Here is a 24,595-nt window from a genome sequence, read left to right on the forward strand (position 1 = left end):
CATGCCAGTTGTGCAAATACTGTATATCCAGGTTAGGTACATGAACTAGAGTCATATTTGATACACGGTAGCCCTTCTGTCAGAAGCAGCTTTTAAAATTTGTCATTGAAAAGCTGATTGTTGCAAAGCTGTGGTAGTGACATTCTTAAGTGGCCAAATGTAGTTGGTGAGCATTCAGCTTGGGAGGAAACAACTTGTTCAGAGCTGCTCTAATATTTTTTATGATGGCCTTAGTGGGTATTTTTAAAAGACTGCTGGGAAGTCATGATTTGGTGGTTCAGGGGGTGGGGCTTGTGAATTTCATTATGAGCTCCCTCTACCTTTTCCCTATCACAAAGTGATAAATTTGTAGGAAAGCTGGGGAGGGGGAGAAAACCACCAGCTAGCAGAAGGTGCATGAAAGAGTGTTCCAGAAAGGCTTAGCCGACATCACTTCCAGTAAGTGATTTTTGAGGCCTGATTTAACCATAACATTGGATCCACAGTGTAGTGATTTTTGCTTTCTATCTTGAAGAAAAATGTAGCTTTTATATTGATACCACTTGCCAGTAGATCTCCCATCTCTTAATCTCAGTAGTACAATAATTTTCTCCCATGTTATCAACATGACCACACTGAATAGATATGTGAGGAGAAAACAGTTAAAATTGAGTCGATGAATATAAGGGAATAGAGGACTTAGTCTTCTGAATATGGTTTGGCGGTATTTTGAGGAGCAGTCATTGGCAGCTTATATAGGATTTAGGCTTTCAGAATTTCTACTTTTGAATGCCAAATAGATTTGTCATGATTTTGTGGATCACATTTTTTGGCTTAGCACTCATATTTTGAGGCATGTTTTGGGCAAGTAAAAAGGTAAAGGGACTCCTGACTGTTAGGTCCATTCGCGGACGACTCTGTGGTTGTGGCACTCATCTCGCTTTACTGGCCGAGGGAGCCGGCGTACAGCTTCCGGGTCATGTGGCCAGCATGACAAAGCCGCTTCTGGCAAACCAGGGTAGCACACGGAAACGCTGTTTACCTTCCTGCCGGAGCAGTACCTATTTATCTACATGCACTTTGACGTGCTTTCGAACTGCTAGGTTGGCAGGAGCAGGGACCAAGAAACGGGAGCTCACCCCGTGTTAATACAAGTGATCCTTCATAACACAGATATTGTATGGATAAAAATAGTGAGCAAATTTTATTCACATCCTGAGCCTTGGGATATGAACAACAATATGTATATCTTCATAAACCAGAACACTGAATAATAAGTAAATATCCAAGTTGTGTCATGTTTTTAACATCTGGCACTATAGCTTAAATGTATTGAAGAAATAAATGTGTTAAAGGTATATATATAACCAGTTTTAGAAATGCCACAGACAGCCAAACCAGAATAATTAGTTCATCATGGGCTATAGAGAAATTGTTCTTAACAGCCTAGTTGTCAACATGACTGGGCTCGTACAAGTAGCTTCTCTGTAGCAAGTAAGCACCTTGAAGTATAGATGGTTAAAAGTAAGCTGTAATACATTGTGGGATTTTTAACCTTCCCTTGTGGGCGTGTCTGGAAACTCCCAGGTGCCTTTTTGCCCAGGCACATAACAATTTGAAATATTTTTTCGATTTTGCTTGTGTGCTTTCTCCATAGCTTAAGATGCTTATGCTTAAGAAATGGAAATTTATTATTTTTAAAATTGAACTATTCCTGGTAACAATCCTGTGCCCATCACCATCAGATACTTGTTATGTGACCTTTTGAACTGTCAGTAATTAATGGTTACGTGTACTGTAAGCTAGTTATGATTGCAAGTGTTTGAAAGGTTTGAAACTTGAACCTGGTGGTATTCCCACAGACTCAGAAGTTGCAGAATGTTTTATGAAGTTCCCTGTTGACCACTCTAATACTCTGAAAATTATTGGTTGACTCAAGATGGGGTTTCATTCTGCCACTTTTGTGAGGTTTGGTTGAGATGAAATGGGAGTTTCTGAAAGTTTTAACTAGATCAGTGAAACTGAACCCCCTGGCACATAACACAAAAAAGGCATAATGTGCCTTTTTCATTCTACAGTGTGATTGTATTTAGCTTGCAGTTGCTCTAGAAAACACACAGGTTTGTGTTTTCTATAGTTGAACTATAGGTTAAAGCAAATTATTGTTTCGTGTGAACCATTAGTGTGCTGTTGCAGGCTGCTCATTCACACAGCCCCCCTCCCTTCCTTGACTGCTGCTGTATTACAGCTGAAACAATCCAGAGTCTGGCTTGTTGTGTTGTCCAAACCTGGGATTCTGGTTTGTTGGTCTCAAAAGAGACCATGAGCAATAACCAAGGTTTGTTCTTTAAAAAGGTAAAGGTAAAGGGACCCCTGACCATTAGGTCCAGTCGTGACCGACTCTGGGGTTGCGCGCTCATCTCGCATTATTGGCCGAGGGAGCCGGCGTATAGCTTCCAGGTCATGTGGCCAGCATGACAAAGCCGCTTCTGGCAAACCAGAGCAGCACATGGAAACGCCGTTTACCTTCCCGCTGTAGCGGTTCCTATTTATCTACTTGCATTTTGACGTGCTTTCGAACTGCTAGGTTGGCAGGAGCTGGGACCAAGCAACGGGAGCTCACCCCGTCACAGGGATTCGAACCGCTGACCTTCTGATCAGCAAGCCCTAGGCTCAGTGGTTTAACCACAGCGCCACCTGGGTCCCTTCCAGTAAGTTCTTAGCTTACCATTATACGGTAGTCTGTTTGGAGAAAGCAAACTATGAATGCAGTTCATGAGAAGCCAGACTTTGCCTTTTTCATTTGTAGTGTAGTAGCAGCAGGTGCATAGAAGGAGCACTGTGGGAACTTCTAAGCAGCATGCACTAGCATGCTGCTTCATCACAGCAAACCATTCATTGTTTGTTTTAAACTATAGTTTAATATGGTTTGTAAACCATTCTGTACACCACCAAGTTCAATAATCACTCTGGGTTTTTTTCTTCACCAATTTTTACTGTGCTTTTTGTTCCAGCTCTTTCTGTTTTACTTCTTAGCTTTCAGTGTAGAAGGTTTAATTAGTTAGATTTCAGGTTTTTCTTCTTTTTCTTAGCTGAAGGAATATCAACAGAAGAATAGCCCTGGGTCAGCAGCTGGAGCAAAGAAGAAACGTAAAGGCAAAGAAGGAAGTAGACCAGAGACACCAACTAATGATGGCAGAGAGTCTCCTGAAAATGTGAGTGGCTTACTTAACTATTTTAAATGCTCCAAAATATTTTGCTTCTACTTCTGTTTGAAGATAGTTTTAACACTGTAAAAAATTGAAGAAGGCTGTGTGTTTTTCTTTAGTCCTACAAACACCTTGAACTCATTGGACAGAAGTGGGGGATATAAATATAATAATCGATAACAGATAAGTAAGGATGGGAAATTCAGCAGAAAGAAATATTTGGCTCCTTGGTTTTGAGGGAATAGTATTTTTTGTATATGCTGCTGGAGTGAAGGAGTTAATTGCATCTTTATCCTAAACAGATTGTGTGCAAGCAAGTTACTACCATCTTGTTGGTATTAGGATCTCTGCCATTTTCCTTTTTCTTGTTCCTTTGGCTTCAGGAACCCACTGAACAATGTTCTCATTCTGTCCCTTTTCTCAGCTGTTTCTCTTTCCACTTTTCTTTCACCCCCTTTAGATTCAGAACATTCTGAAGGTGTTGGTGTCAGACCTTAACCGCTCCAATGGGGTAGCCATACCTTCATTGGACAAGAGGAAGGTGAGGCAGCATTCAGAATCTGTCCAAGTGGCTTGCTGTCCATACTGCATGATTCAGTTCCTATTTACAAATTAGGGTGTTTTGGGTGGGTGGAACAGATTTTGGGATACTTGTCATACTTGTCCGCTGCGTGAATGTTGTTGGCTATCGTTAACATTGAACTATTTTTAACCTGCTCCCCCGCTGTTGTTATTGTGTGCTTTCCTTAATGTGGCTCAAATTACAATTGGAAGAAGGGTTGCTTCTTGGATTTTTAAGATTGCTTTGCTTAAAGCAGCTGTTTTGGAATGTCAGGCATATCTGAAGGGAATGCCACCCCCAATACTACTGTTTCCAAGGTGATAGTGAATGAATGAATGCATAAGTAGCGTTGTTCACTGTGGACTGCAGGTTGGGCTTGACTTCCATTTTGCTTGTTATCTTCTTTTCCCCATGTTAGTGGGTTTTGTTTGTTTGTTGTAGAAGCACCTCATCCCAGAAATGCATGTTCTTGCTCATCTATATTGGGCCATTCCGTGAAAAATGAGCCTGATAAGAAAAAAATTATTTTTAAAATATACTTATTTTACTTATAGTTTCATTAACTAAACATATTAAAGTTCAATATTCCAAAGGAAAAAAGAATTTGAAATTATTTTTTTCATGAGAAATTTGAGCTTGAAGTTTCAGTATCACTTTTCTGATTGTGTAGCTTAATTTTGTTCATTTAGGTTGGCATTATTTTTTAAAGATAAACAAAAATTGTGGTTGTCATTGTTAGTATATTATTAAAGTGAAGAACTTTGTCTACACATTGGACTTGAAAAATTTTAAATAGGTAAGTTATTTCTATTTTATTTTTATTATTGAATGGGATGCTGTTTCAGTGTCCCACCCGTGACAGCAAAAGGTACAAAAGTTTATTTTGTGATAAAACTAATTTATAGGTTATGTTTGTTTTATTGTGGGAGTATGTATTAGAGTATAACACACCTATCAATAATAAAAATGCAGTTAATTAATGTAAACACCATGAAATTTTAATAATTCTTTTTCTGTCCCACCCGTGACAGTTTTCAATGTTGTAGCTTGAGTTAGTGATTTCAGCAAGTGATTTCAGCTCTCTGCAGACAGGAGACAGATTCCTCATGTAACAATTCTTTATTCTGGCAAACAAGACTGAGGGACTGAGGAGAGGGGAACTAGCTAGAAAGGGATACATTTTGGAGGGAACAATCTCAAGCAATCACAAAGCTGCCTTTTGGTGGAAACCAATAAGACTAAGGAGCCAAATGCAGCTGCTTGAATGAACCAATAGTAGCTGTTCCCTCTGGAACATAAAGGCAGTTACCGTTACTTTACCCTAATGCGAATACATACAGTAATACAGATAATATAACCTTTGAATCAATACACAAAATGGGAAAGACTACATCTGCAGAACGTATGAGAAAGCTGCGTGAAAAACTAAAACAAGATAAAAACAAATGTGAAAGCTTCAAAGAAAAGGAGAGGGTCAGAGATAAGAAGAGGCGAGAAAAGATGAAGTTGGTAAAGAATTTGTCTGCAAAATCACTTATGGAATACAGACGGAAAGAAACTGAGTGCAAAAGAAAGTACAGACAAAAGATAAAAGAAAAAGAATCTAGGCCAATTGGCGACACTACTATTCCAGAGATTGGGTCATTTAAATGCCCACAATCTCTTGGAAAGGCTGTTACCAAAGTTAAAAGAGTGTTGCCATTAAGTCCACGGAAAAGAATAGCCGTGTTACGAAAGCTTGTGTATGAGAGTTCACCTCAAGTGCCAAAAACACTATTTGATAAAAGCCCTAAACAGAACACCAAAAGTTCTATTATTTCACAAGATAATATCTCAAAGGTCCATGAGTTTTATAATTCAGATGAGATTAACAGGCAGGCACCAGGAATTAAGGATGTCAAATCTATTAAAGATCCAACAAGTGGAAAAAGAATCAAAATCCAAAAGCGGCATATGAATATGACAGTCCAAGAGGCCTATGCCTTATTTAAGATTGATAACCCAACAGTTGAAATCAGCAAATCAAAATTTTATGAACTGAGGCCTAAAAATATTGACTTTGCTTCTCAAATGCCACACAATGTTTGCGTTTGCAAATACCACGCTAATTTCAATTTCCTAATTGAAGCCATAAGTAGGAAAGACATTTTTTCCCTTCCACACATTCTGATCTTTTGAGCCTTACTTGTTGTGATTTGGAAAATGAAAAGTGCATGAATGGTGAATGCAAAAAGTGTGTACTTAATTTGCACACCCTAATTGATGAAGACTTAAACATGTCGTCTGAGATTTTCTGGAAGCAATGGAAAGATGACTGTTCTAGCCGGCCTAAGGTTTTTGAAGCAAAAGGAACCATAGAAGAAGCTGTCAATGAGCTACAAAATCAATTTAGTAAATTTAAGAAGCACTTCTTTGTAAAGCAATTACAAGCTAAAGCTTTCAAAAATATGAAGGACACAGTAGCTGATGATGAGGTGATTCTTCAAGTGGATTTTGCTGAAAACTATTTGGCAACATCGCAAGATGAAATCCAAAGTGCACACTGGACCCACAACCAAATCACAGTATTTACTGGTTGCGCTTGGACTCAAGGCAAAGTACGTTCTTTTGCCGTGGTTTCGGATCACTTAACCCACGACAAATACTCAGTATATGCATGCCTAAAAGCCATAATTGAAGAACTTAAGAAAGAATTTAACAGACTGACAAAGGTCAAAATCTTTTCTGATGGGTGTGCTGGTCAGTTCAAAAATAAGTACACACTGTCCAATCTGTGTTTTATGCCTGAAGACTTTGGTGTTGATGGGGAATGGGTTTTTTTTTTTTGCTACATCCCACGGCAAGGGTGCCGTGGATGGGATTGGTGGATTAACTAAGCAAGCAGTTTGGAATGCAGTGAAACAAAGGAGAGTAGTAATCAATTCAGCCTCAGATTTTGTTAAATGTGCTGAAAAAGCAGTACCGAGAGTGAAGTTTGTCCTTTTAATGCCTACTGATATCAGTGCAAATATGGCGATGCTAGATGAGCGCTGGACTTTGGTGAGGAAGATTCCAAATGTGCAGTCCAACCATTTTTTTAAAGCTAAAGACAAAAGAAGTTTAGTTTATGGACCTTCTTTTCAAAAGTCCACCCACGTAGTCTTCACAGAACTGTTCAAGTTAAAAGTTTCTGATGTTTACAGAGATTCTGATAGTGACACAGAAAAACAAGATGGTGTAGCAAGTTGTACAAATGAAACAGATGTGCCGGTGGTTGGAGTGAAGCCGTTCGTTGATGGAGTGACTATTGGGACATATGTTTTAGTTGAATTTGAAACAACTACAAAAAGACAAAGAACCAGGCCTACTAAATATAGATATGCTGCAATATGCCAAAGTAATGTTGAAGATGATGGAGAAGTCAAGGTGATGTGTATGCGAGCAGTTAACAATTCTGGAAAGCTGTTTCAAGTTGATGAAAAAGACATATCATATGTGCAGTTTGAACATATTCTTAGTATCTTACCCCAACCTAATGTTAAACGAGTCAGAAGGAGCATTTTTTATGAATTTACTGAAAATGTAGATGTGTTTGAAAGTGGTTGATTGGCCCAGAGATGGACTAGAAGAAAATATTTTTTAAATAGATTTTAATTTTAGTAAATACAACATTATACTTTGTAGGCTATAGTAGATAGTAAGTATAGTAATAGCAAAAGGTTTTTTTGTAATTATTCCATTTTTAACAACCTTAATTGTATGTTAAATCAAGTGTATGCCAGACGCGTCCCACCCGTGACATTTCATTGTCCCACCCGTGACAGCATTTTTTCCTTAATTTTGTATCATTAAATTTCTTAACCTAAATTTCTGATTGCATAGTTGTAACCAATAAACATTGATTTAAACAGATATGCTGAGTTTATAATTGATTCACCTCCCAACTCACAGAGTTTTTCCATAAATCAAACTTATCTCAAGCTCCATGTCCTTTTTTTGTCCCACCCGTGACAATACTTTAACATTTAATAAAATTGTCAAAAATATCCATAAAAATAATAAAAAATTAGTAAAATGTTCAGTATCTTATTAAGAACATAGTTCAAATTTTGGTTGTTAATTTTTATGTATATTTACATTCTTACACATGTGTGAATACCAAAAAACATGGTCCAAGTGTCCCACCCGTGACAATGGAATGGCCCTATTCAAACGTTGACCTGGAGGATAAGCTATGTGGGTTAATCATGCCAACTCATGATTTGGCAGGCAATGAAATTTGAACACATGATACAGTCTGAGGAGTAATACACATTTAGATTTACCTAGACAGAAAGTGTCTTCCTATTCCTTGTCTTACAAAGGACTGTTAGATAAACTGGGTTTTGCGTACTTTGCTAACCCAGGTTGAATTCAATTAAAAATAAAGGGCTGGGTCTAATAGAAACCAGTCTCCTTGAGTTGGCTGCATCTGATTACTTTAAAGCACACCCTTGCCATGTTTTAGAAAGCAGAGAGCCAGTAATGGTGTAGTAGTTAAGAGTCTTGGACCAGGCTCTGAGAGACTAGGACTCAATCTTACACTTAGCCATGAAGTTCACTGGGTAACCTTGAGCCAGTCACTGTCTCTCAGCCTAACCTACCTCAAAAAGTTGTTGTGGGGATTAAATAAGGAAAGAGAGAACCATGTGTGCTACCTTGAGTACTTGGAGAAAAAGGTGATAGATAAATACAATAAATTAAAAATAATAAACATAATTAGCTTCCCCCCCTGAAAAATATATAAATATCAAAATACGTTGGGAATAAACAACAGTCTATAAGCTGTTTCTTCATGTTTTATTACCATTGCTTAGTGATATAGCATTTGCTTTTTATGCAGAAGAAACTAGGTTCGATCCCCACCATCTCCAGGGAGTCCCTTTTCTGAATTCCTGAAGAGCTGCTGCCAGTCAGTGTGGGCAGTGTTGAGCTAGGTGTACCAATGATCTGACTAGGTAAATGGCAGCTTCTTATGTTCCTTTAAAGCTTTAGCTTTATCTTTGGTGTTGGCAGATGCCCACCAAACATTTACATTAACTTTGTGGGTGCCATTTCAACTTACTGTTCCATTTGAATTCAGGCATCAAAATAACCATACTGTTTTGGTTACAAAATCAGGGGTGGAAACTAAACCTGTGTGTTATCTTCAAAATCCTATTATGAGCAAAATACTGTGTGGATTTTTTAGATGGAAAACTGCACATTCCTGCAGGAAATGCAACAGTTGTAAAAGTTACAAGGCCTATTTCCTATGAAGCTGGATGGCCTATGTGAGGATGTTTGGCTGGTAGCTGTAGCTGGTGGTGCTATCTGTATTGTATAGGGCAAGGATATGAAATCTGTGGCCCTTCAGGTGTTGTTCGATTCCAGCTCCTATTGCCTCTTGCTACCTGCACTGATATGAATTAGGAGTCCAACATCTCATTCCCCGTGTCTGGTATAAGGCCAATCTTTCAGTTATTTCTAAGGATGATACTTCATGAGGATGTGTTCTTCATGAAGAGCGTGTTGGACTTCAGCATGGAAACCTGAGTTTAGGTCTGTCTTAACCATTGAAAGTCAATCAGCCTCAGTTCTCCAACTGTAAGTTTAAAATAATAGAGTTCTGTATTCAGTATATCCTGGCTTTCTGAGCAGAATATATTCAAGGCAAATTATAATAAATAGACTATAAACATGATATAAAAACATAAATACATATATAAATAGCAGTAGTCTAAAAACAATATTCAAAGAGTCAACGTACCTTAAAAACTTTGTTCTGAAACACCATAGCCTTCACTGCCCATCTGAAATTGGTCAGTGCCAGGCATACTTCTCTGGAGAGGCTATTCCATCATTTGGCCACCAACTATGGAAAAGGCTTCATCTTTAAGGATACCTACATTATCCTAAGCAGATTGACTGTTACACAATAAAAGGAATATTGGCCCAAATCTTTAGGATAACCCAAATGGTGGTTTAAAAAGAAATGCTGTGCCCTTGAGATGAAACACAGTGTTCATTGGGATAGAAGCCAAATTTAAGCTTTTTGCTTTGAAATGGAGAAATACTCTTTTAGATAAAAGTGAGCTATTGTCAGTTATATGCTACCACAGAATGACATGTTTCAATCCAGTTAATGTAGCCAGTGAGTTCCAAATTTTGGTTCATGAATTCTCTGGGGATCTGAAAACAAGCTTTCATTTCTTTCACTTGGGGAATGTGGAATCTATTACAGGTAGTTATTTGCTTTTCTATACACTGCCCATCCTCCAAAGAGCTCAGAGGAGCACACATGGTTCTCTACCCACCCTTTTAACCTAAAAGAGACTGACCGGCACAGAGTCACTCAGTAGAGATTTGAATTCAGGTCTCCCAGTCTTAGTCTGACACGATGCTGATTCTCTGCACTAATTTATATCACAGTCTGTGACAATATATGAGATCAGTGTAAAACCTTCTGCCCATGTGATTAACAATCCAGTGAAGGGGAGAGCAGAACCGCTATGCCTGCTGGCTCTGCCCTTGTATCACCACTTCTTCCTCTGCTGTCTGCACACTGTTGTGTGTACATGCATATATGCAGAAGAGAAATTGCCCTATGTGCGTAGGCTCCAACTGCAGCTGGAGGGTCCATTGCTCTAAAGACGTGAACCCTCAATATGTACATGGCAGCAGTAGGCAAATGCCTGAATATGGCTAGCATTTGATACAGTAGGTCCTTTAAGGGTGTTACACTTAACTCACACACATGCTTTATTTCGGCCCAAAGACCCAAAAAAACACTTTCAGAAGCAAAATAAAACAGAAATACAAGAAAAGGATTCCAAGGCAGTCACTATATTTTATCCAGACCATGTTGGTTTATATTTCTTATTACTTCTGAGAGGAACTTAGCCCATGCCCAGGGTAGTATCATTTGACATATCTCCAAGGAGGTACTTAAAATGGAAAATTTCAGGTTTTCCAGTTAAGTTTACCAACAGGGGTTTACTTAATTGATCCCTGGTTTGTTTGAATGCTCACTGTGAAATAGCATCAACACCCTGAGAGCACTCTTAACTAGAAGGAGGGTTCCTGAACCCTTATTGGTAGAATGTCAGATTTAGTGAAATGCTACCTTGGAATACTTCTTTGACTCTACTAGGCAGAAAAGCTGAATACTGGCAACTGAGATAACGTTCTTATTTGTACTTGCACAACCTCTGTTTCTGGGCCTAGGCAGAACAGAAATCTTTCAGTATAGATCCTGAAGGAAAATCATGTACCTTCAGAAGTGTTGGGGTTGCTAACCAATCACAAATGAACAACCACACCCTTGGCCAATCCCAATCTCTCTCACCATCAAAAGAACACAAGCGATTAAAGGAGAACCAACACAAACAAAGCTGACATCAAGACCTACATATGATACATGTAAAAATATGAGAGACACTGCACACACCTTTGTAATTCAAGAAATCTTTAATAATAATAATTCATAATAATAATAATAATAATAATAATAATAATAATAATTTATTATTTATACCCCGCCCATCTGGCCGGGTTCCCCCAGCCACTCTAGGCAGCTTCCAACAAAATATTAAAATACAGAAATCAATCAAACATTAAAAGCTTCCCTAAACAGGGCTGCCTTAAGATGCCTTCTAAAGGTCTGGTAATTGTTACTCTCTTTGACCTCTGGTGGGAGGGTGTTCCACAGGGTGGGCGCCACTACCGAGAAGGCCCTCTGCCTGGTTCCCTGTAACTTGGCTTCTCGTAGTGAGGGAACCGCCAGAAGGCCCTCGGCGCTGGATCTCAGTGTCCGGGCAGAACGATGGGGGAGGAGACGCTCCTTCAGGTATACTGGACCGAGGCCAATACTTTAAAAAAAAGAAGTGTTGAGGTTGCTTGGGACCTTCACACTGTCCAAGTCACCAATATGTGATCTATTTTCTTGAGGCTGCCACATGCTATAGGCTTCAGAGATTTTTGTCTGAGAATGAGCTTTTATCGCTTTGGCAGGGTGATTGCATTAACAATGTTCAAAGAATAAAGTGCGTATTTGAAGATCTAACAAATGTGTATCTTTGTCCCCTGTATGTGTTCTTGGGAACAAAAGTGCCAGGATAAAATGAAGGTTAGAGATGCTTGTGCAAGGAAGGGTGGGTGGGTACCAGCCATTCTAGCAATACTTAAAATTTCCATGTGAATAAAAACATATAGGAAGAGCCCTACTGGGTTCAGCTGGAGACCCATGTAGTCCAGCATCCTCTTCTGACAGTGGCCAATCATGGCTTAGCATGGATAAGCAAACAGGTTCCAGGAGAGTTGACAGTTGCTTTGTTCTTCATTTGGTCTTGCTGCTGCCAATACTGCTGCCAATACTAGGTTTGGCTTAGTATTATGCCCAAACACAGATTCATGATTTATCTTACTCCAGCCAGAACACAACCGTAGCCCAAGTTTGTTACATGACATGACAAACTATTTGTGGTTTGTCTGGAGCAAGATAAACCATGAGTCTGGGTTCAGACATGTTGCTCACAGCAGTATGGTGGCAGCAGGACCAGAGGAGTAGCAAAACAACTCTGGATCTTCTCTCTGAAAATCGGCCTAATGATTGAATAGCGTTATATCTGAACTGAATCATTTTATTTATTTCTCCCTCCCAGCCCTGTTGGCCACTTTCTCAAATTTGCTGCCTCTTCTCTTTCTCTAATGCTTAGAACAGAGGTCGGCAAACTTTTCTGCTGGCGGGCCGGATCTCACGGGAGCGCGCACACCCATGCGCATGCGCACATGCCTGCTGCTCTTCCCTGCTGGCTTTCGGAGCCATTGCGAGGGAGGAGGAGACGTCTGCAGCTTCCTATTGGCTGCAGGAGCTTCCTGCAGCCAACAGGAAGCTGCATCCCGAAAGTCAGTCCCCGGAGCTGAACTGGTGCGCCGCGCAAGTTTAGCTCCATGCAGGGGCTGACCAAGCGGGCAGCAAGGGTTGGGGGTGGTGGTTTAACAATCCCCTTGGGACATATCCGGCCCCCAGGCCATAGTTTGCCAACCCCTGGCTTAGAACTTCATTCATGAACTGTTTGGGGACTTGGGATATATCTCTTTGGATATTTGATATTATAACAAAACTTGAACCTAGGGTTAGTGTGCACCAGTCCATTGAGGTCTAACCGACAATATTCCTCTTTACATTCAGTTTAAATTTAGTCTCTGGTTGCCAGTCTCTGACTTCAGTGTTTTGGAAACCATGGACAACACTTTGGGAGAAACGTTTTCCCCACTCCCCACTCCCACTATACAATCTACAGTAGGTGTGTATAGTGACTCATTCTGTTCCATCCCTATCTGATTAGTTGTCTTCCCAAGAATATGCACTTTGCAAAAGTAAAGGACCAATGTAACATGAACCATGTTGAGGTTGGCATTGCCCACTATGTTTGCAGCACACCAAAGGGTTAGCTTTTTTTTGTACATGGACACGACTTTGTTCTGAGGAAGCACTCCTCAGCTGATTTGCCTCTAGGTTTGACAGGTGCTTCTAGAAATGGTGCATGCTTGTATCCATCTGGGTTCCCCTTCACCTGCATGGTGCTTGTAATCTTTATGGTATGTTTTGTGACAGGCATACTGTGATGGTGATGTTTCCGCTCACAATGCTGAACAACTCGCTGCTGGTGTCCACATGCTGTCTAACAGCAACAGTTTGCCTAGCTCTGCCGCTCCAAGTCCTGGTAGCATGCAGCTGTTGCAGGTTTGTCAATGTTTGCCTCCACCGCACTGAACACCCTAGATAACGTGTGTGTGTGTGTGTGTGTGTGTGTGTGTGTGTGTGTGTTTGCAAATTTGTATTTGGAGCAAAGCATACTTCACAAAAGAACGGGGAGGTGATGGTAGCACAGACATTTTAGTTAACGACACTGGCCTGTCACTCTGCAACTATAGGAGGAATTGGCTGTGCAGAACACTTAGATTTAGGTTGCACAATACACTCCTTCCTCATCTCTCAGTCTTCAGCCATTGATTGAATGTAGTTTCATTGGAAGGGTGAGATGAGTACAATTGGGCACTGTGTTGGGCACTGTGGCCCCCTAAGCTCTCTCCTGTAGCCCATAGATTAGCTTTCACTTCTTAACATTTATTTGTACATCTCTTCTAGATGGTTGAAATGTAAAGGCAATAGTAAAGCCAAATATTTGTCTACTCTGTTTCCATATCTGTCAAGCCCTGAGGCTGACTTCTAATTTCCTTCTTATTAGGTGATAAATTCAAGATAGGAATAACTTGATGGTGTCAACCAACTGGTTTTGCACCTTCTGCCTGTCTGTTCAGCTTATATGCAATTTATATTATTGTGTGTGAGCTGTGACCCTCTGACTCATGATACATATCCTCTGTGGTTCCTTATGCACTGAAGTTGTCTATTCCTGATCTAAAGTAATGAATATTTCTATATTTTTAAAAAAGTAAGTGTTAATTGAAAAATTCCTAACAAAACAAAGTGATAGACAACCAGCCTGACCCCTTGCTTGAGCTTTAAATACATGAAGCTTATTAAGCCTTTTTTCTTGAATTGTGCTATGGCAGGGTCAGCAAACTATTTCAGCAGGAGGCCCACTGTCTCTCAGACCTTGTGGGGGGCCGGACTATATTTTTTTTGGGGGGGGGAATGGACGAATTCCTATGCCCCACAAATAACCCAGAGATGCATTTTAAATAAAAGCACACATTCTATTCATGTAAAAACACGCTGATCACCGGACCGTCCACGGACCGGATTTAGAAGGCAGTTGGGTCGGATCTGGCCCCTGGGCCTTAGTTTACCTACCCATGTGCTATATGGTATAGAAGTCTAGATGTGCTATGTTTTGCGCATTCTATGTTGAAGCAGTCCTCAGGGCAGGTATGCAAAACCTGTGGCCTTTCAGATGTTGTTGAACTCCAGCTCCCATTAGTCCTAGCTGATGGGCAGGGATGATGGGAGCTGGAATCCAACAACATGTGCAGGGCTGCAGGTCCTTTATTCTTGCGTTGGTGAATAAAGCAATGGTAGATGTTGTGAGGTGTCACTCAGAAGGAGAAGCGTGTGTCCAGTCTTTTCTTGGAGTTTCATATATCTGTGCATGTGCATGCTTGTACATATGCATATATTTGTGTTTCTGATTTCTACTACAGTTATGTATCTTTTTTATTTCATAGATCTGTGACACTGATCATAAAAATTCCTTGGAAGAAAATAGGTGAGAGGCTTCTCTCTGTATTCTCTCTTGCTCTCTCTATCATATTCCAGTCACTAAAAATGAGGATTGTTCTTAATGTCTTCTTTATTACAGATGTTTGTTGTGTGTCATGTTCCTTTTTTAGGTCCCCCTCATTGGCAGACAGTCTCCGCCAGCTGTCTGAACAGCTTAATGGCATGGTCAATCAGGTAAAAGCCAAGTTCTTCTGATCTGTCTGTCTTAGAATCATAGACCTAGAAGAGATCTCAAAGGACATCTAGTCCATCCTTCTGCTGATGCAGGAAATCTGCAACTACAACACCCCTGATTATAAACTTCTATAATAAAAGCGAGTCCATCACCTTCTAAGGCAGTCTGATTCACTGTTGAACACCTATCATACTATCAGGAAGTTCTTCCTAATATTTAGTCTTTTTCTTTCTTTTTTTTTGGTAATTCGAGTCCCTTGGTCTGGGTCCTACTTTCTGGAACAAAGAGAGCAAATTTGCTCCATCATCTGTGATAGCCCTTCAAATATCTGAAGATGGCTATTAGATTGCCTCTTAATCGTTACTTATTTTTATACCTAAGGGATGGCCAGCTCTTGAACTTTCAGTTATTATATGGGTCCTTGCAGCCAGACAATAAACCCTGAAGATGCTTTCAGACTGAAAGCCAGAAACTGTGTGTGTCATGTGGTCTGTGGGAACTGTGTGTGAATGAGATATACTCAAGGGTTACACTGGTAACACATGAAAGGGCTGTCCACCTTCTCTTAAAGAAGCTGTATACTGTCTACAGTTGTACCTTGGATCCTGATCACCTTGTGAGTTGACTGTTTAGGCTCCCGAATGCTGCAAACCCGGAAGTGAATGTTCCGGTTTGCACACGTTCTTTGGAACCTGAACATTTGACGGGGCTTCCGCGGCTTCCGATTAGCTGCAGGAAATTCCTGCAGCCAATCGGAAGCTGCGCCTTGGTTTCCGAACATTTTGGAAGTCGAACGGACTTCCGGAACGGATTCCGTTTGACTTCTGAGGTACCAATGTATTTCTTATCAGAGGTTCAAATTCCATAGACGTAGCCTTGTTAGCCTGTTGATCTTGTGGCATATTTATATTCAAGAGACTATATAGTTCACCACTGGAACCATCCTGGAATAATCCAGTTTAAATACAGCTAGACAAGAATATGTGCAAACTCAGTTTGTTTAAGTCATGGTTTAACAAACTATGAGTTAATGAGAGTTGTCTCACAGACAAATCAAATTTTGGTTTGTTTTCTGGAGATTCATACCTAACACCTTATATTTTAGAGTGTGGGGGTCAAGCAAACATAGTCAAGGAAGAGTGCTGCTTTCACATATAATATTAAGCCATAGGTAAAACAAACTGAGTTTGCACATAATGCTAAGCCATGGTTTAATAAACCGGGATTTTGTGTTATGTGTGAACCAGGAAAGCAGAGAGACAGTGGGGTAGAATCACAAATTAAAAAATAGCCTCTCTGTGGGTAAAAAGCTAGCATACCAGCGAGAAAGATTCTAGCCCAGTCTATTTAGTTTTCTACCTTTGGTTCAGGTGTCTTTATTTTTAGTGCAAGAGAACATTTTGAAAACTTGATCCTCTGTTTATGATCTAATGCAGGCATCCCCAAACTGCGGCCTTCCAGATGTTTTGGCCTACAACTCCCATGATCCCCAGCTAACAGGACCAGTGGTCAGGGAAGATGGGAATTGTAGTCCAAAACATCTGGAGGGCCGAAGTTTGGGGGTGCCTGATCTAAAGTGTTATAGTGAATTCTGTTACCTCAATACTTCACTGCTTCATGTTGGCTGCATGTGTAAATCAAACCTAAAAGATCCTCTGATCTATTATCAGTATATTATGAGGCACATTTAGCTTACCTGAACCATGTACAGTGGTACTGGTTACAGATTTAATTTGTTTTGGGGTGCAGTGTGCACCCCAAAAAATCCATAACTAGAGGCACCGCTTCTGCGCACGCGCACGGCACGATAGAGTGCTTTGGTGCACAGAGCGCTTTGGTGCATGTGCAAGCGGCGAAACCCATTTGCCGCAGCCATAATCTGAAGATTCCGTAACCTGGAGGTTATGTAACATGAGGTACCATTGTATGGGGTATTTTACTTGTAGAACTTCCAACACAGTCTACCTTAGCATTTCTTCCTAGGTAATCATAGGAAGGAGAAGAGTGCCTGTAATGTAGGTGGGTGTTTGAAGGAACCTCTCACCGTAGTGGGTACACTAAGTTACCTTTGTGTTTATTCTCCAGTTTCAAAGTTTTCTTATTCTGTAGGAGTGTCATCATCCCACTCAGGGAAATATGTAACTGGAAATTCATGTTCACATTTTCCAAGTTAACTAGTTGTGATGGCAAATATCTTTATTTTACAGCCCACGGCCTATGTGAATGGGGAAAACGCCACATCTTCAACAGATATGAAAGAGATGGCAGTAAGTGCAGGGCTCCTGGCTCTTTTGTCAGTTTGCATTTCTTTGAACAATATAGTAATGAATCTAGTGTGTGTTCTGGTAATAAGAACTTACTTGAGTGCAAGAAATGACAACATTGCATGTTAAAGTTTTACTTGTTTAGATGAAGGCTCCTGCAGTGGTTTTTAGACTGGATTATGGAAGTGCTAAAGATCCATCCTGATGTTCCTTTGAAAGGAGATTAAGCTTTTGGTGGTTTAGTATGAATTTGGTAGTGGTGGGGGATGATGTGTTTGTGTAAGAATGGACACCACAAATGAGTTCAACTGTGATGCTGATTATTATTTTCTCTCCTTTTTTTAATAATTTGCCTTTTCTCCCCTCTTCTACTCCCTTCCTCTTCCTCCTCCTCCTGCTATCTGCATGTGCCCATCAGACACGTTACCAGGAGCTGGCAGTAGCCCTAGACTCCAGCAATCTAACAAACAAACAACTCAGTACAAAGATAGAGGAATTGGTAAGAAATAACCAGACCAAGATGTTTGGCCTTGTCTTGCTGCTCCTCTTTGCTCTCTGGGTGTCTGCAAGGTTTTGGGTTCTTTCACAGTGCCACAAAGAAAAGTGTTGTGTGCTTCATGGTTCAAAGGGGTGGGGAGGGAGTGAGGGATCAAACTATTCTAAATAAAAATAGAGAAGGGGGGAAAGAAGAGAGAGGAAAAAACATAGAGACAGAATAGGAGGGGAAGGAAAGAAAGAGAGAGAGAGAGAGAGAGAGAGAGAGATACAAAGCCCTCTTTATACAGAGCCACAAAGGGGGGGGGGCCCTCCCAGCTCTCACATGGGTTCTTCCATTTCTTCTCCCAGCCTGAAAGTTATTCCCTTCTCTGCTTCTCATGCAGTCCTTCATCATCTTTGTCTGAGTAGCCTAATCAACTCAAGGTAGAGGACATCAAAAGATGAAATAAAACATGAACAAAAACAGAATTAACCAAAAAAAGGGACAAAAGTTAAATATCATTGAAAAGGAAAAGAGAGATCAAGGCAATAGAGGACTTCTTATTCTCCTTTTGGCCACTATGTATATTCAGATTATTCAAAGTATTCAAAACATTCACTCCACAATAGCACCCTGCTGTATTCTAGGACAATGTCCAACTGTTCCTCAGTCTTCAATACCCGACACCTGAAGTTCGTTTATTTTCCGTTCTACACAAAAAGACCAAAGGGGCTGTTTCAATTGTTATTACTGGTATTACTAGATAGGAAGATTATTCTTCCTCCATTCCAGTATAACAATTTCATTTCCAAGAGGTTTCCTTATTGGGATAATAATCCACAATTACTTATTTATTATATGTTACAGGTAGGTAGCCGTGTTGGTCTGACGTAGTCGAAACAAAAAATAAAAAAAATTATTCCAGTAGCACCTTAAAGACCAACTAAGTTTGTCATAGGTATGAGCTTTCGTGTGCATGCACACTTCTTCAGATACATTTCTTCAGATACATTATTTATTATATGTTTATTAATTAGTACCCAATTCCATATCTTCCAATCCCATTTCCTGTTGGCCATGATTAAAGGGACTCTTGAAGGTGATCCAGTAGTGGCTGTACCAGATGGAAGTTCAGGGTCCAAGAGTAAAACATTGGTCTGAGCCTATCACCTTAAGCACACTCATGTCTGTGCATTGATGTGACCTCTTTCTGTCTCCTTACTATGGACAGGTGTGTTCATCTTTTACGCTGTGCCTGCAGAAGTACCTTGTGGGAGGATGTGGGAGAGAAAGAGGTTCCTTACTTTCATTTCCCATAGAGAAATGAGAGGCAAACCAAAATCACAGAGGATTTTGATAGCCAAGAACTTGCCCACTTGCAAGAGAAGGGGGTCGCAAGAGATAAGTAGAGATTAAATTTAGTAATCAAGTAAGTCAATTGCCAAGGTGGTTTATATCCAGGTTTAGTCTTTTGGGGTGAGGAGAAAATTTGTTTGGAAATAGCTGAGTTTCAACCTCTCTCCTATTCATGAATTTAAGTGCTAATTGTATTGGTTTTCAGCATCTGTTGAGGCTGTTGAAAGTTCAGGAATGCACACTAATAGAGACTTTAAAAGTAGGGCTTTGCTTTGAGACTTGCAAAGTAGGGCTTTGCAATTGTATGATGAGCTGCTGCTGAACTTCTCCTAACTGGAACAGTGTTGATTCTATTGAATCTGTTTCAACAAAGATTGGGGCTTAGCTTTCTAGACTTAAAACATGGGGATAGTGAGTGACCATCTTTTGAGCAACAGTGGCACTGTGAGTGAACCTGTTTGTCTTTAGCTTGCATGGGTGGCTTCTGCTACTGTTACTTTACTCACTGCCTTTTAAAAGACAGCTAGAAATATGTGAGGCCTGTTTTCAGTCAGCAAAGAGCCTGCATTGTTTGGAATATCCCTCCACCCCATTTCACTCTCCCCAGCTTGTTGCATGACTTCGCTTAGTTTTTGCTGCATTGTTCTTTTCTTTGTGTCCCTTACTCCCTCCCTCCTCCACACCCGCTATAGCATTTCAATCAGCAACCGAAATGCCTTGTGTTTGAGCACTGCTTACAAATGGCTTTTGCCATTTGCAGGCTGACAGGAACATGAAGTGCTCTTTTATTGGGTGTTGAGAATTTGAGGGGAGCCAAAACAGTGTATTGATTGGGGCGGGGCGGGGAAGGAGTGAACTTTAAAAAGAAAAGAAAGGCAGACTTTGCAGACATGCTTACTTCATTTGTTTTTGTAAGGGACTACATAGAACAATTGATGTAACAAAATTTGTATTGGGCAAAGAAGACCTCTCTCAACCTCTATGCCCTCCCTATGTCTTTCTGGATTCTAAGGCCCAGTTCAGACCCAACAAAATGGACAAAGGCTTGCAGGTGTCCGCAACCTTTTCCAGCTGTAGGCCAGTCCACTGTCCCTCAGACCATGTGGTGGGCCAGAGTTTTTTTTTGGGGGGGGGAATGAATGAATTCCTATGCCCCACAAATAACCCAGAGATGCATTTTAAATAAAAGCACACATTCTACTCATGTAAAAACACCAGGCAAGCCCCACAAATAACCCAGAGATGCATTAAAATAAGAGGACACATTCTACTCATGTAAAAACACGCTGATTCCCAGACTGTCCGTGGGCCAGATTGAGAAGGCGATTGGGCCGCATCCGGCCCATGGGCCTTAGGTTGCCTGCCCCTAGCTTATAGTTATGTGTGTGAGCCTTGGATCAGGGGTTGATAAACCTTTTCAGCAGGGGGCCGGTCCACTGTCCCTCAGACCTTGTGGGGGGGCCAGACTATATTTTTTGGGGAAAATATGAACGAATTCCTATGCACACTACAACATATTGTATTTGTAGTGCACAAAAAGCAGGAAAAGCTATACAGTATTTAAAATGAAGAACGATTTTAATCAACATAAACTTATAAGTTTTTCAATGGGAAGTATGGACCTGCTTTTGGCTAATGATATAGTCAATAATCCGGTTCCATATTTGTCACTGCTAGTCGTAGCAAGTGATGCAAGTGTTCATCAGTTAATCTGTATCTGGTTGGCGATTTCAGATGTTTCATTCAGGAAAAAGTCTGTTCACAGACATAGGTGCTGCCAAAGATGGTTGCAAATCTGAGTGCATGGTTCCTGAGATTCAGAAATGTATCAGAGGGGAGAGAAGTATAGAAATTTGTGAGGCTGCTTGATTTGAAAGCGTCTTTCAGAGAGTCACAATTCTGTAGTTCGACCAATTCCATTTGGTAAATTGGATCAGCAGTTTCAACGTCAACAGAAAATGGGTTCTGGAAAAGCTGTATGTCCTCCTCATGGATGTGAAGCTCTTTAAATCAAGTTTGAAACTCCTTTTGCAAAATTTCCAGTAAATCCACATGTTTCATTTGGGAATGCAACTGCTGGTTTTCCCGCTGACATGTTTTGAGTTGTGGGGAGATGGCAGAAGTTTTCCTCCTTCACTTGTTTAGAGGAAGTCTAATTTTGCTTGAAATGCTTTCACATGTGAAAACATATCACAGATGAGCTTCCCCTTTCCTTGAAATTGAACATTGAAAGTGTTGAGTATTTCTGTTACGTCTGTAAGAAAGGCAAGCAGCCATTTCCATTCTGCATCTTTGAGCTCTGGTACTTCTTTGTGGTACGGAATATCTTCATGGTTAACATTTAACTCAGACCAAAACTGTCCATGGTTTAGTGCGTGAACTCTAATGAAGTTAACACAACATACCACAGTTTTCATGACAGAGTCCAACTTCAGTGATTTTTTTACAACACAGTGCTTGTTGGTGGATGAAGCAGTGTATGGCTTTTGGATGTGAATGGTTGTGTTTGTCCATGTCTTGGTTAATGTGTGCAACCACTCCTCTCATAGACCCCAGCATGCTAAGAGCACCATCAGTTGTGATACTGGCTAGTTTAGCCCAGTCCAGCTCCAAATCGCGCACAGTTTGGCAAACTTTATCAAAGATATCCTCTCCTGTTGTAGTTCCCTTGATGCTTTGCAGAGCAGCAAGCTCCTCTGTGATTTCGAAATTATCATTTGTCCCACGAATGAAAATTAGAAGTTGTGCAGAATCATGAACATCAGTGCTTTTGTCGAGTGTCAATAAAAAATAATGAAGTTTCTTCGAGGAGTTTTGCAAATGTTGATGCAAATTTTCCCACATTTCTTCAATCCTACATGTAACTGTACATCCTGAAAGACTCAACATACTAAATAAAGCAGTCTCCTCTGGACACATCTCTTTGGAAGCAGAAAGAATGCATTCTTTAACAATTTCTCCCTCTACGAAGGGTCTGCCAGTGTGCACTATGAGCTTGGCAATCTGAAAACTTGCTCGCAACAATGAAATATTTTTGCTGCTTTTGCTTCACAAAAATATTTTGCTGAGTTGTCAATCCACTTTTCTGTTTTAATGTTTCATCTTTTCTCACTTGTCCAACCAATCATATTTCTCTTTATGGTGAGTATCGTAGTGTCAAAGCAAATTGTATTCCTTGAACACAGACACTGAATTCTGGCATATCAGACAAACAGCTCTTTCTTTGTACCGCGTGAAAAAGTAATCAAAAGTCCACTGTTTGTTGAAAACCCTGCTCTCAGAGTCAACTTTTCTTTCTTTTTTGACATGATTTCCTAGGGATGGAAAACTGCTATTAGTCAAATACCAATAAATACAAAGCTACAAAAACAATATACCAGCAGTAGTGACCCAGCAGGTTCTGCAGGGAATTAAATGTATTTTTGGTTCTGGGTTGTATTGCAGCCACCTATTTACCTAAGAAATTTATTAGCCACCTTTCAATGTAAACTCACCAGGTGGTGTTCAGTTAAAACAATAAAACAATGCAACAACAACAACAACAACAACAGCAACAACATAAAACAGCATCACAACAACAACAACAACAACAACAACATAAAACAGCCATCAGTGTCTATCCAGTAAACTAGACTGAACTGTAAAACTCTCAGTTAAACTATTCAACATAGTGGAAAGTTTGGGCTAAGGCCTTTTCAGTGCCAGGCTAAAAAAATAAAATGTTGGGAACCAGAATTATTTTTATTAGGATTATTGAATGATGATATAAAAGCAAAGGATAGATCCCTGGTGATGCACGCAACAGTAGCCAGCAGACTGCTCATCGCAAAAAAATGGAAAAGTGATAAAATACCAACGAAGGAGGAGTGGATTATAAAATTGACAACATATCAAAATTTAACAACAAAAGCGGGGGAAATGAAAGGTTCAAAAGAAGAGAAATCAGAAAAAGATTGGAAAATGTTTAAACAATATTTAAAGAAACAGGTGGAAAAAGCCAACCTCCTGGCAGAAATATAAAAGGCCCAAAATTAAATATGGAAAAAAATAAGAAAAAGTATGCATAATGACAGAGATATATATAAACCAGAGTAGAGGGAAGACTGGAAGTCACATGAGGTGAAAGGGGGGGGGAGGTGGTGGTAGCTTTTTATTATTTGTATTTCATTCTTATTTATATTTGCATTGTTTGTATTTTATTGTTTACATTTTTACGTTTGTTATGATTTTTATCAGTTATATATATATCTTTATTAAGTTTAAAAGGGATTATATATGATATATATATATATATATATATATATATATATATATATATATATATATATGATTTATAAGTATATACGATTTATAATTTGTAGTTTTTTATATATGATTTCTGTATGTTTTTTCTTTTTCCTTTTTCCCTTTTAAATTTTCATTTTGTATGTTTAAATAAATAAAAATCATTAATTTAAAAAATTAAAGAAAAAACAAAACAAAAGGGTGTTATGGGAATGCTACTAGTGCCTCCCAGACAGCCAACCTGAGTCAAGACCACATATTTTCTCACTAGGAAGATAACCTGAAGTCACTTCTGCAGTTGTCTGGTCACCGCCTAAGATAGCTATGGGACTCCAGGGAATCCATGAATGTTTGTAGATCCATGTTAAACCATGGTTTAACATTATGAGATTGAGTTTTATGTGCAAGGAGAGAGTAAGTGCTTCAAATGCAGCCAGTTTCCCATTCTGTCTTCAGAAACTGCTTTGTTCTTCTCTGTGGTTAGTTCATGTAGGCCAGGATCAAACCAAGTTCTACTCCTGGTCTGGTTTAACAACTAAGCACAGTTTGAATAAACCACGGTTTCCTTAGTCCATACATACTGTATTGAGAAATGGCAGTTCATGCATGAAAAAGAGGACAACCAGGAAGGGGGAACAGACAAGCTGAAGGCTCACTGTGGCTTGCTGCCATAACACTCAATGTAATTTGGTGATGCATCTAAAGCCTGCTGTTGTGTCTTGTGTCCAGCACCACAAGTCTCACTTGCCTTTTTATGTATATTTTGCTCCCCTGCTGCATTACTGCCTGGTGAAATCAAAAGGCACTTCCACCAGTAGTCTGCATATTATTTTGGTGTTCTTTTTCTGCATTTTAGCTCATATTCTGTAGCTTTGCATGTGTTTACAGAAAGGCAGGGTGGGGAGGGAACAGGGAAGTTGCTTTTCTGATGGTTTTCATATACAGTTGTACCTTGGTTTACAAACTTAATCCGTTCCAGAAGTCCGTTCTTAAACCAAAGCGTTCTTAAACCAAGGCATGCTTTCCCATAGCAGCAGGGGACT

The 24,595-nt window shown here is 39.9% G+C and overlaps 1 protein-coding gene across 11 annotated transcripts in view; it reads left to right on the top strand.

Annotated features, from left to right (window-relative positions):
- Positions 1-24,595, top strand: part of GOLGA2 (golgin A2) — a 52,983-nt gene that overhangs the window by 4,066 nt on the left and 24,322 nt on the right. For 2 of the 11 annotated variants that reach the window (XM_035133352.3, XM_088665327.1), the window contains exons 2-8: positions 3,072-3,194; positions 3,649-3,729; positions 13,367-13,495; positions 14,941-14,981; positions 15,106-15,169; positions 17,378-17,437; positions 17,853-17,933. In XM_035133352.3, coding sequence (XP_034989243.2) covers positions 3,072-3,194; positions 3,649-3,729; positions 13,367-13,495; positions 14,941-14,981; positions 15,106-15,169; positions 17,378-17,437; positions 17,853-17,933 — 579 coding nt within the window. The remainder of the gene's footprint in view (positions 1-3,071; positions 3,195-3,648; positions 3,730-13,366; positions 13,496-14,940; positions 14,982-15,105; positions 15,170-17,377; positions 17,438-17,852; positions 17,934-24,595) is intronic. The other 9 variants (XM_035133354.3, XM_088665328.1, XM_035133355.3 and 6 more) reach the window with 7 other exon arrangements.

Source organism: Zootoca vivipara, chromosome Z2, assembly GCF_965207765.1.
Source record: "Zootoca vivipara chromosome Z2, rZooViv2.hap1.1, whole genome shotgun sequence".
In the NCBI taxonomy this organism is placed as follows: domain Eukaryota; kingdom Metazoa; phylum Chordata; class Lepidosauria; order Squamata; family Lacertidae; genus Zootoca; species Zootoca vivipara.